A 12,185-nucleotide genomic window follows, 5' to 3' on the forward strand; every position below is an offset into this window, starting at 1 on the left:
AAACGTGAAAACAAACAAAAAACAAAATGTGAAAAAAAGTAGCTGTGTCTATCTGTTATAGCACAGGTGTCAAACTCAAGACCCGGGGGCCAGATCTTGCCAGCGACATCATTTTATCTGGCCCGCAAACACCTGGAAATTAAATGTATCAATAAAGTACTTCATATTTTCTCACTAAATGTAATTGATTTTTTAAATTTTAACAGAGAAAATATATATACTGCTTGAAATTGCATACCTTTTAACATTTAATAGTATCCATTATTGCAACAAATATTACAGTATATTATCATACTTACCAAACATTTTTTGTCTAAATAAAAATAAATACAAATACTTAACTTTACAGCAAACTACCCATCAAATTGATAAAAAATGACAATACATTGTACGTTGTTCTATAAGGTTTCTCATAGTCATTCACATCAACGTCCCACTGGGGTGAGTTTTCCTTGCCCTTACGTGGGCTCTGTACCGAGGATGTCGTTGTGGCTTGCGCAGCCCTTTGAGACATTTGTGATTTAGGGCTATATAAATAAACATTGATTGATTGATTGATTTACAGCATATTACTGTAAATTGAAAAAAAACAACATTTTTTTGCGTGAAAATTCTGTTGACTGAGGTGCCATATTTTTACTGTAAAATCTTGTTTTTAACGGTGTATTACTGTAAATGCAAAGACGGTACATTTGTTTTTACGTGGAAAAACTGGCAGCTAAGTTGCCTGAATAAAAAAAATAACTTGTTCTGTTTTTCCAATAACAATATAATGTTGTAAAAACCAATGTAAATGTAAATTCTGGCAACTTAGCTGCCAGCTTTTTCCGTAACCCAAAAAAAACCAACAACAAAAAAAACAGTGGTACTGTTTTTCCATTTACTGTAAAATTTTGTAAAAAAGGAAAAAAACACTATATTTTACAGTAAAATTTTGGAAATGTAAAGTTTTTACTGCAGAATCGACAGTCTACTTAAAACAATTGATGTAATTAATAATGAAATCCAGAGGCAAATTCATACATTATTCACTGTTACAAGCGGCCCTCTGATGGCAGCCATAACTGCCATGTGGCCCTCAATGAAAACGAGTTTGACATCCCTTTATTATAGTGTCAGTATTCTAAGTGTACATACATGTTGGTGGCTAAAAAGTGTTACTTTCTAGGGGTGTCTGGATTTTTAAAAGGACGTTTATCAGGCTATCTTCACACTTACTAGCTGCGCGTTGATGTCAGCAGCAAAAGATTTTGAAAAGGTTTTATTAAGAATTTATAAACCAAATATATAGCAATAATTGGTTTCAGTCGAGAATCATGTTTAATTGAGAATCAATTCTGAATCGAAATCGTCATCCCAAGAATCGGAATCATATTGTAACCTCACATCACTGATAATTTGTCTTGGAAAGTCCCACAAGCAATGATGATGGCTGATTGCCCACATTTTTCTTAATATCCAAATGCACCTAAATAACTGACAGACGTCTCCTATTAGAACAAATATTATTCCCGTCGTTTATGTTATCTATTTTTTGCACTACATCAGATACTCTGAAACTTATCACAGATGCATTTACTTTTTGCTGTGTTTATTATTATTTAACCTTAGGTTATGTTTATTGTTACCTGTTATAATACTCACTTTTGCATTTTTCTTGTTGATGAAATATTTTATTACATTTTGGGGAATTCTTTTTTTTAGCCCCGTTTTCCTGAGTATCAGTATTGAGCTAAAAATGTAAGTAGTGTTGAGTACTATTAGAGCAGTGGTTCTTAACCATGTTGGAGGTACCGAACCCCACCAGTTTCATATGCGTATTCACAGAACCCTTCTTTAGTGTAAAATAAAATGTTGTTTTTTTTTCAAATTCAAGACAAAGTTATATGTTTTTGGTAACACTTTAGTATAGGGACCATATTCTAAGTAACAAAGACTTAATTTAGAGTTCTTTGGACACTAGGGGAACATATCCTAAGTAACAAAGACTTAATTTAGAGTTATTTGGTTAGTGTTAGGGGGTTAGGGCCTGGGTTAGAGGGTTATGGTTATAATAAGGCCATGCCGAATAAGGCATTAATAAGGGTAGAATTTTCAGTTTTTACTGTTTTTTGTGTTTACTTATGGTTCACCTCAAGAACTGTTTATCTTGATGTTTCAGTACAAACTCACATGTGTGACTGGGGACACTTATTTTTTTCATTTTGACATAGTGTTTTATCACATTGGGAATATGACATATTTCAGCCTAGTAGTTGTGTTTATTTACTCTTCTTCCACTCCCTCAGCAACCAAATTGGCTTTGACTGGTTATTTTACGTTTTTACACCAATGGGAAAGCAGCGTTATGTTTAATTGCCTGCAGGTACTTTTGGATTCAATGCCGATCCATTTTCTTCCGTTGAGCGCCAGAAGCGCATCCAAGTGCAAAATTGAAATCTTGGTGAATATTGATCATAGGTCAGGTTTCACTTGACTAATTTACACCTTCCAAAACTCATATGAAGTTTGAAAGGGAACATCTGTCATCGATGCTCGAAAATCAAAGCTATTTTTTGTGATGTGCCCCCTTTTGTTTGGTATCCTAGGAGACGGCCTAGACAACAGCTTAGCGTCACCGGGCACAGGAGATGAAGATGACCAGGACAAGAAGAGGCAGAAAAAAAGAGGCATCTTCCCCAAAGTGGCTACAAACATAATGAGGGCATGGCTATTTCAGCACCTTACGGTAAGAGAACCCACCTGAATTTGGTCTGACCGAATCTACCTGAAAACCTTTGCTAGAAATAATCACCCTCGGACCAGGAGGGGGTATAGCCGACATTTGCAGAACTATACTATGTTGAATAACTCAATTGAACACTCAAAGTGTTCAGGTGAAAGGCTCAAAGTTGTAGGTCAATTTAAATGAAACAACAATAACCTATTGTATGTCTTTCATTGCCGTAAATAAAGTTAACAGAAATATTAAATAGATAAATATATTTCATTGAGTGAGAAGAAAATCCACGGGAGGCGCGATAGTCTGCTTAATTAAACTGAGTCAAGTATGAATGTAATATTTATCTACAAGAATTTAAACAACACATTCAAAATAGTTCACTGCGTTGCACAAAATTTCCTTTTGAATACGTCTAATAATCCATTCAGTCTACGCTATACATTGACATTGACTGTATTTTACTTGGTAGTTTCAAAGTACAAGTAACCCAGCACAAGGCATTAAAACAACGTTGAGAACTTGTTGAATTAGGTCCTGACATTGGGAAACTCAAACCTAACGTTGGAACAACATGCTTTTTGGCGGCATTTCTTCAATGTCAGGTTGTGACGTTGATTTGACCATGGAAATTTTTGATCATTTTCCAACCAATATTCTACAACACAAATGCATTGTTGAAACAACATGCTTTTTGACGACGTTTATTCAATGTCAGGTTGTGACGTTGATTTGATCATTGAAATTTGGTCATTTTCCTACCAATATTCTACAACACAAAAAGGTTGAAACAACATACTTTTTAACAATGTTTTTACTTTTTACGTTTTACGGTTTTACATTTACATTTTACGGTACATTTTAAAACAGTACCACTGTTGTTGTTTTTTACGGAAAACGCTGGCAGCTTAGTCGCCAGAATTTTACTCTTAAATTTACATAGTTTTTTTACAACATTATATTGTTAATGGAGAAACAGTAAATGTTATTTTTTTATTCTGGCAATTTAGCTGCCAGTTTTTCTACCATAAAAATACAGTAATACACCGTTAAAAACAACAACCGTAGATTTTACAGTAAAAAAATAGCATCTCAGTCAACAGAATTGTAATGCAAAAAGCAGCTTTTTAGTAGCTTTTTTCAATTTACAGTATGTACTGTATGTATGTATATATGTATATATATGTATATATGTTATATATATATATATATATATATATATATATATATATATATATATATATATATATATATATATATATATATATATATATATATATATATATATATATATATATATATATATATATATATATATATATATATATATATATATATATGGTGTAAAGAACAACGTAAATGTATTGTCATCTGTATTAATTTGATAGGTAGTTTGCTGTAAAGTTAAGTATTTTTATTTAGACAAAAACATGTTTGGAAAGTATGATAATAAACTCTAATATTTGTTGCAATATTGGATACTATTAAAGTTTTAAAGGTATGCAATTTCAAGCAGTACATATATATTTTCTGTCAAAATGAAAGAAATCAATGACATTTAGTACATATGTAGTACTTTATTGACACATGTTATTTCCAAGTGTTTGTGGGCCCTCGAGTTTGACACCTGTACGCTAAGCAAATGCAGTCCGGCCTTTGGCTTGCAATAGTGCCAAAAACAATCCAGAGCTTGAAAACCCTTTTTTTTGGTTAAAGTCTCCTATTTGAGAAGACTTGGCCTTCCTGGTGAAATACGTAAACAAAGACAAGTGGATAAGATGAAAGCAGGCACATAACCTGAATACAAACCAAAACTCTTAATACTCCATCCATCCATCTTCTTCCACTTATCCGAGGTCGGGTCGCGGGGGCAGCAGCCTAAGCAGGGAAGCCCAGACTTCCCTCTCCCCAGCCACTTCGTCTAGCTCTTCCCGGGGGATCCCGAGGCGTTCCCAGGCCAGCCGGGAGACATAGTCTTCCCAACGTGTCCTGGGTCTTCCCCGTGGCCTCTTACCGGTCGGACGTGCCCTAAACACCTCCCTAGGGAGGCGTTCGGGTGGCATCCTGACCAGATGCCCGAACCACCTCATCTGGCTCCTCTCGATGTGGAGGAGCAGTGGCTTTACTTTGAGCTCCTCCCGGATGACAGAGCTTCTCACCCTATCTCTAAGGGAGAGCCCCGCCACCCGGCGGAGGAAACTCATTTCGGCCGCTTGTACCCGTGATCTTGTCCTTTCGGTCATAACCCAAAGCTCATGACCATAGGTGAGGATGGGAACGTAGATCGACCGGTAAATTGAGAGCTTTGCCTTCCGGCTCAGCTCCTTCTTCACCACAACGGACCGATACAGCGCCCGCATTACTGAAGACGCCGCACCGATCCGCCTGTCGATCTCACGAACCACTCTTCCCTCACTCGTGAACAAGACTCCGAGGTACTTGAACTCCTCCACTTGGGGCAAGATCTCCTCCCCAACCCGGAGATGGCACTCCACCCTTTTCCGGGCGAGAACCATGGACTCGGACTTGGAGGTGCTGATTCTCATCCCAGTCGCTTCACACTCAGCTGCGAACCGATCCAGTGAGAGCTGAAGATCCTGGCCAGATGAAGCCATCAGGACCACATCATCTGCAAAAAGCAAATACCTAATCCCGCAGCCACCAAACCGGATCCCCTCAACGCCTTGACTGCGCCTAGAAATTCTGTCCATAAAAGTTATGAACAGAATCGGTGACAAAGGGCAGCCTTGGCGGAGTCCAACCCTCACTGAAAACGTGTCCGACTCACTGCCGGCAATGCGGACCAAGCTCTGACACTGATCATACAGGGAGCGGACCGCCACAATCAGACAGTCCGATACCCCATACTCTCTGAGCACTCCCCACAGGACTTCCCGAGGGACACGGTCGAATGCCTTCTCCAAGTCCACAAAACACATGTAGACTGGTTGGGCAAACTCCCATGCACCCTCAAGGACCCTGCCGAGAGTATAGAGCTGGTCCACAGTTCCACGACCAGGACGAAAACCACACTGTTCCTCCTGAATCCGAGGTTCGACTATCCGGCGTAGCCTCCTCTCCAGTACACCTGAATAGACCTTACCGGGAAGGCTGAGGAGTGTGATCCCCCGATAGTTAGAACACACCCTCCGGTTCCCCTTTTTAAAGAGAGGAACCACCACCCCGGTCTGCCAATCCAGAGGTACCGCCCCCGATGTCCACGCGATGCTGCAGAGTCTTGTCAACCAAGACAGCCCCACAGCATCCAGAGCCTTAAGGAACACCGGGCGGATCTCATCCACCCCCGGGGCCCTGCCACCGAGGAGCTTTTTAACTACCTCAGCAACCTCAGCCCCAGAAATAGGAGAGCCCACCACAGATTCCCCAGGCACTGCTTCCTCATAGGAAGACGTGTTGGTGGGATTGAGGAGGTCTTCGAAGTATTCCCTCCACCGATTGAGGAGGTCTTCGAAGTATTCCCTCCACCGATCCACAACATCCGCAGTCGAGGTCAGCAGAACACCATCCTCACTATACACGGTGTTGATAGTGCACTGCTTCCCCTTCCTGAGGCGGCGGATGGTGGTCCAGAATCGCTTCGAAGCCGTCCGGAAGTCGTTTTCCATGGCTTCCCCGAACTCCTCCCATGTCCGAGTTTTTGCTTCCGCGACCGCTGAAGCCGCACACCGCTTGGCCTGTTGGTACCTGTCCGCTGCCTCAGGAGTCCTATGAGCCAAAAGAACCCGATAGGACTCCTTCTTCAGCTTGACGGCATCCCTCACCGCCGGTGTCCACCAACGGGTTCTAGGATTACCGCCACGACAGGCACCAACTACTTTGCGGCCACAGCTCCAATCAGCCGCCTCGACAATAGAGGTGCGGAACATGGTCCACTCGGACTCAATGTCCAGCACCTCCCTCGCGACATGTTCAAAGTTCTTCCGGAGGTGGGAATTGAAACTCTCTCTGACAGGAGACTCTGCCAGACGTTCCCAGCAAACCCTCACAATGCGTTTGGGCCTGCCAGGTCTGTCCGGCATCCTCCCCCACCATCGCAGCCAACTCACCACCAGGTGGTGATCGGTAGAAAGCTCCGCCCCTCTCTTCACCCGAGTGTCCAAAACATGAGGCCGCAAATCCGATGACACAACTACAAAGTCGATCATGGAACTGCGGCCTAGGGTGTCCTGGTGCCAAGTGCACATATGGACACCCTTATGCTTGAACATGGTGTTCGTTATGGACAATCCGTGACGGGCACAAAAGTCCAATAACAACACACCACTCGGGTTCAGATCCGGGCGGAAATTCTTACCAATCACGCCTCTCGAGGTTTCACTGTCGTTGCCAATATGAGCGTTGAAGTCCCCCAGTAGAACGAGAATTAAACTCTTAATACTGTACTTTCAAATTGTTATTATTACACCTGTCTGCATAATTGCACTTAACTATAAGGAAACCTTGTCAACTCTTATATTTAATTTCAAATAGTTATTTTATCCTTATTTTTTATTGGGGAATTCATTTTATTGCAGAATTACCTGCCAGAAGTTAGCAGGTTTTCACGTTTCATTTAAAAGTCATTACACAAAAGCTACACAGTTTATATATATATATATATATATATATATATATATATATATATATATATATATATATATATATATATATATATATATATATATATATATATATATTATATATATACACACACATTTATATTATATATATATATATATATATATATATATATATATATATATATATATATTATATATATACACACACATTTATATATATATATATATATATATATATATATATATTATATATATACACACACATTTATATATATATATATATATATATATATATATATATATATATATATATATATATATTATATATATATATATATATATATATATATATATATATAAAAACAATGTGTATATATGTGTATGTGTATATATATATATATATATATATATATATATATATATATATATATATATATATATATATATATATATATATATATATATATATATATATATATATATATATATATATATATATATATATATATATATATATATATATATATATATATATATATATATACCGTATTTCCTTGAATAGCCGCAGGGGCGCTAATTAATTTAAAACATCTTCTCACTCCTGCGGTTACCAAAACCATGCGGAATGAGCAAGCATGCTCTAATTATTTTAAAACCTCTTCTCACTCCGGCGCATACCTTATCATTAAAAACACATTTAATAAAAAAAACGTTATTATGATCTTACCTTTACTTGTAGATGGGTCCATGTGCAGCTGCTTCTGATCAAAGGCAGTCTTTCTCATCTTTCTTCAATTTTAAAAGTCTCTGGAGATATTCCTTTAATTATTACCTTCTGCTTCGATTGAAAGTCCAGTTTAGAAAACGGTTTTATTTTAGATATGTAATCCTCCATGTTAAAAGTGCAAGCAAACAATTGCTGCATGCTTGCTGCTTGTTGTCTTCTTCTGCAGTACCTGTCTCCTGCAGTACTGGTAGTCGCAAGAAGGATCACTAGCGCCCTCTACCTCCTGGAGGCGGGAGTCATTTAATGACTCATATTTGACCCGGCGGAAGTGCCAAGCATGCGCTAATTATTTTGCGAAACGAGTTTGACCCGGCTGTAATTCTAGGCAGGCGAATACTATATTCCCGGCGCCAATTCAAGGAAATACGGTATATATATATATATATATATATATATATATATATATATATATATATATATATATATATATATATATTGTAGAGGTCGTTCCCTACCCGTTCCCCTGATATCACGCCAGGAGTCAGTTGTGCCGTTTCACCAAGCCTTTAATCACATACCTCCACCGCCAGACTTAGGCCGGGACATCATCCGGCCGCGCCAACTCCCCCCCACCCCCGCCTGAGAGCGGGAGAGGAAGTCTGCCACGGCCAGCTGCGACCCCGGCCTATGGATCACTCTGAAATTGTAGGGTTGTAAAGCGAGATACCACCGGGTGATCCGCGCGTTGGCATCCTTCATGCGGTGGAGCCATTGGAGGGGCTTGTGGTCCGAGCAGAGGCTGAACGGGCGTCCCAGCAGATAGTACCGGAGGGCACCGACCGCCCACCGGACGGCGAGGCACTCCCTTTCCACAGTGCTGTATCTGGCCTCCCTTTCCGATAACTTTCTGCTGATGTACAGGACCGGGTGGTCGGTGCCCCCCCGCTGCTGGGATAAAACGGCTCCCAGTCCTCTGCCCGACGCGTCCGCCTGCAAACAAAATGGGATAGAAAAATCAGGCATGCGCAGTACCGGCTCCTCGCAAAGTGCTTTCCTCACCTTCTCGAATGCCTGCTGGCACTGCCCCGTCCACTGGACCAGATCTGGAGCACCTTTTCGGGTGAGGTCAGTTAGTGGGCTGGTCAAGTCCGCAAACCGGGAAATGAACCTCCGGTAGTAGCCCACCAACCCTAAAAACTGCCTCACCTCCTTTTTCGTCTTCGGGGTCGGGCAGGCCGCAACTGCTGCGGTTTTTTCTACCTGAGGCCGCACCTGACCTTCCCCCAAGTGGTACCCCAGATACTGTACCTCCCTCCGGCCAACCGCGCACTTCGCCGGGTTGGCGGTGAGCCCCGCCCGCCTCAGGGACTTGAGCACCGCCCCCACCCTCTGCACATGCTCCGCCCAGCTGTTCCCCTGGATGATGACATCATCCAGATAGGCGGCAGCATATGCAGCGTGGGGCCGCAGCACCCGGTCCATGAGTCTCTGAAATGTGGCGGGCGCACCGAACAAGCCGAACGGAAGGGTCACGAATTGGTATAAACCTTCCGAAGTGGAGAATGCCGTTTTTTCCTTAGACTCTGGAGACAAGGGAATCTGCCAGTAGCCCTTAGTCAAATCCAGTGTCGTAAAAAACCGAGCAGTGCCCAATCGGTCCAGGAGCTCGTCGACCCGGGGAATTGGATAGGCGTCAAAACGTGACACATCATTTACCTTGCGGTAGTCCACACAGAACCGCACAGACCCATCTTTCTTCCCCACCAGAACTATCGGGCTGCACCACGCACTGTGTGACTCTTCTATCACTCCCAATTCCAGCATGGCTTTTAATTCTTCCCGAACTACTTTGCGCTTGTGTTCGGGCAGCCTATAGGGCCGAGACCTCACCGTCACGCCTGGGCTGGTCTCTATGTGATGCTGGGTGAGAGTCGTGCGGCCTGGCAGGGGGGAGAAGACGTCAGCAAAATGCTGCTGCAATTTGGCCACATCTGCTTTCTGTGACGGCGTCAGATGATTATCACAGCGGAGAGGAAAGGGCCGGGGGGAGGGGGGAACCTCCGGCCCCAGCTCCTCGCCCTCCGCTATCGCCGTCACCATGGAGACAGGCTCCGCTTCCCTCCAACCTTTTAGTAGGTTGAGGTGGTATATTTGTGTTGCCCCACCCCGGTCAGACCGCCTGACCTCGTAATCCACATCACCTACTCGTCGTGTGACCACAAAGGGTCCCTGCCACTTGGCAAGTAATTTGGAGCTGGATGTTGGGAGTAATATAAGTACTTTCTCTCCCGGTGAAAATTGTCTGAGTTTCGTCCCCTTGTTATACAGGCGCTGCTGACGTTCTTGGGCTTGGAGCAAATTCTCACGTGACAAGTGCCCCAAAGTGTGGAGTTTTGCTCTCAAGTCCATGACGTACTGAATTTCATTTTTACTGGGGCTTGGACCTTCCTCCCAGCTTTCTTTAACTAGGTCCAGTACCCCGCGCGGCTTCCTGCCGAACAACAGTTCAGATGGAGAAAATCCTGTTGAGGCCTGAGGAACCTCCCGCACTGCAAATAACAGGGGATCCAACCATTTATGCCAATTTGGTTTGTCCTCGTGTACGAACTTCCGGATCATGGATTTCAAGGTTCTATTCAACCGCTCTACCAGCCCATCTGGCTGCGGGTGGTAAACGCTGGTCCGAATAGATTTGATCCCCAATAATCTGTACAGCTCCTTTAACGTGCGTGACATAAAGGACGTGCCCTGGTCAGTTAGAATCTCTTTCGGGATTCCAACTCGGGAGATAACTTGACATAGTGCCTGCGCGACACTCTTTGCAGAGATGGAGCGCAGCGGCACTGCTTCGGGATAGCGCGTTGCATAATCCACCAGGACTAGTGCAAAGCGATATCCCTGGGTGCTCGGGTGAAATGGTCCGACGAGGTCCATGCCAATTCGCTCAAACGGGACCTCTATGAGTGGTAATGGCCGCAACGGTGCTCTAGGGGTGGCCGCGGGGTTGACTAGTTGACAGTCCGGGCAGGCCGCGCACCAGCGGCGCACGTCTGCCCGAATGCCTGGCCATTATCCGATTGAGTGTTTTATCATAACCCATGTGACCGGCCATCGGGTTAAAATGCGCCGCCTGGAAAATCATTTCCCGACGGCTTTTTGGCACCAACAATTGGGTGATTTCCTCCCCTGTCTGAGTGTCACGACTCACTCTGTATAACCTATCCCTAATCAATGCAAAGTGAGGGAAATCCCGCGCTGTCCCCGGGCGAACCCGCTGCCCATCAATTGAAATCACTTGGTCCCAGGTCGCGCGCAGAGTGTCATCTCGAGACTGCTCGAGTGGAAAATCATCCATGGGGCGCCATTGGGGAACCGGGGAAACCTCCTGCGAAGCCCCCGCCGGCTCCCCTTCCCCCTCCCCCCCCGGCAGCGTCGGATAATCTCGCGTCGCCGATGAGAACAGCGCGGACATTCCCTTTTCCTACCGGTCGTGAACGCACCCCTGCGCACTGCTTTATTAACCCGTTAAATCCCGCCCAATTTGTTCCCAAGATTAAGGGGTGCGCCAGGCGCGAATTTACAGCCACCTTAACACTATGTTTTTCCTCTTTAAAAATAATGTCCACCGGCACGATAGGGTACTCGTGAATATCCCCATGCACACATTTAACCTGCACCCGTGTAGCCTTTCTCAACGCCCCGGGTCGAACCAGGTTTTGGTGAATCATGGACTGCTCGCAGCCCGAATCCACCATCGCCCGGTGTATACTCCCTTGTATCCTTACCGGTACATAGTATGTCTCTCCTGGCCCGGGGGAGGGTGCTGGAGGGTCGCCAACCCCACTTCCATCGCTGGACACTCCCGCTGCAGGTGTCCTATCCGCCCACACCTCCAGCACACCTGCCCCGGCATTCGAGGCGCCGTTTGCGGGGGAAACGCAGTGTCCGCAGCGGCCTGGCCCTGAGGAGGAGAAAGCAGACTTGGGTTGTGTCGTTGCCGTGCCCACGGCTGGGCTCCTTCTGCTGGCAGCGCCCGCATCCTGCGCGGCGCGGGGACTGGCCGCTCCGCTCCTCCTGCAGCCTTCTCCTCCTTCCCCTTGTCCCGGTGTACGGCTAGGTGGTCCTCCGCCAAGGCTACCGCCGCTGCTACGCCTTGTGG

General features: G+C 44.1%; 1 protein-coding gene across 1 annotated transcript in view; it reads left to right on the forward strand.

Annotated features, from left to right (window-relative positions):
• Positions 1 to 10,030, forward strand: part of LOC133649179 (homeobox protein Meis2-like) — a 66,586-nt gene extending 56,556 nt beyond the window's left edge. The window contains exons 8-9 of the mRNA XM_062046013.1: positions 2,589 to 2,728; positions 9,896 to 10,030. Of these exons, the coding sequence (XP_061901997.1) occupies positions 2,589 to 2,728; positions 9,896 to 10,030 (275 nt within the window). The remainder of the gene's footprint in view (positions 1 to 2,588; positions 2,729 to 9,895) is intronic.
• The last annotated feature ends 2,155 nt before the right edge of the window (positions 10,031 to 12,185 follow it).

The sequence above is a fragment of the Entelurus aequoreus genome, linkage group LG04 (assembly GCF_033978785.1).
Source record: "Entelurus aequoreus isolate RoL-2023_Sb linkage group LG04, RoL_Eaeq_v1.1, whole genome shotgun sequence".
Classification (NCBI taxonomy): domain Eukaryota; kingdom Metazoa; phylum Chordata; class Actinopteri; order Syngnathiformes; family Syngnathidae; genus Entelurus; species Entelurus aequoreus.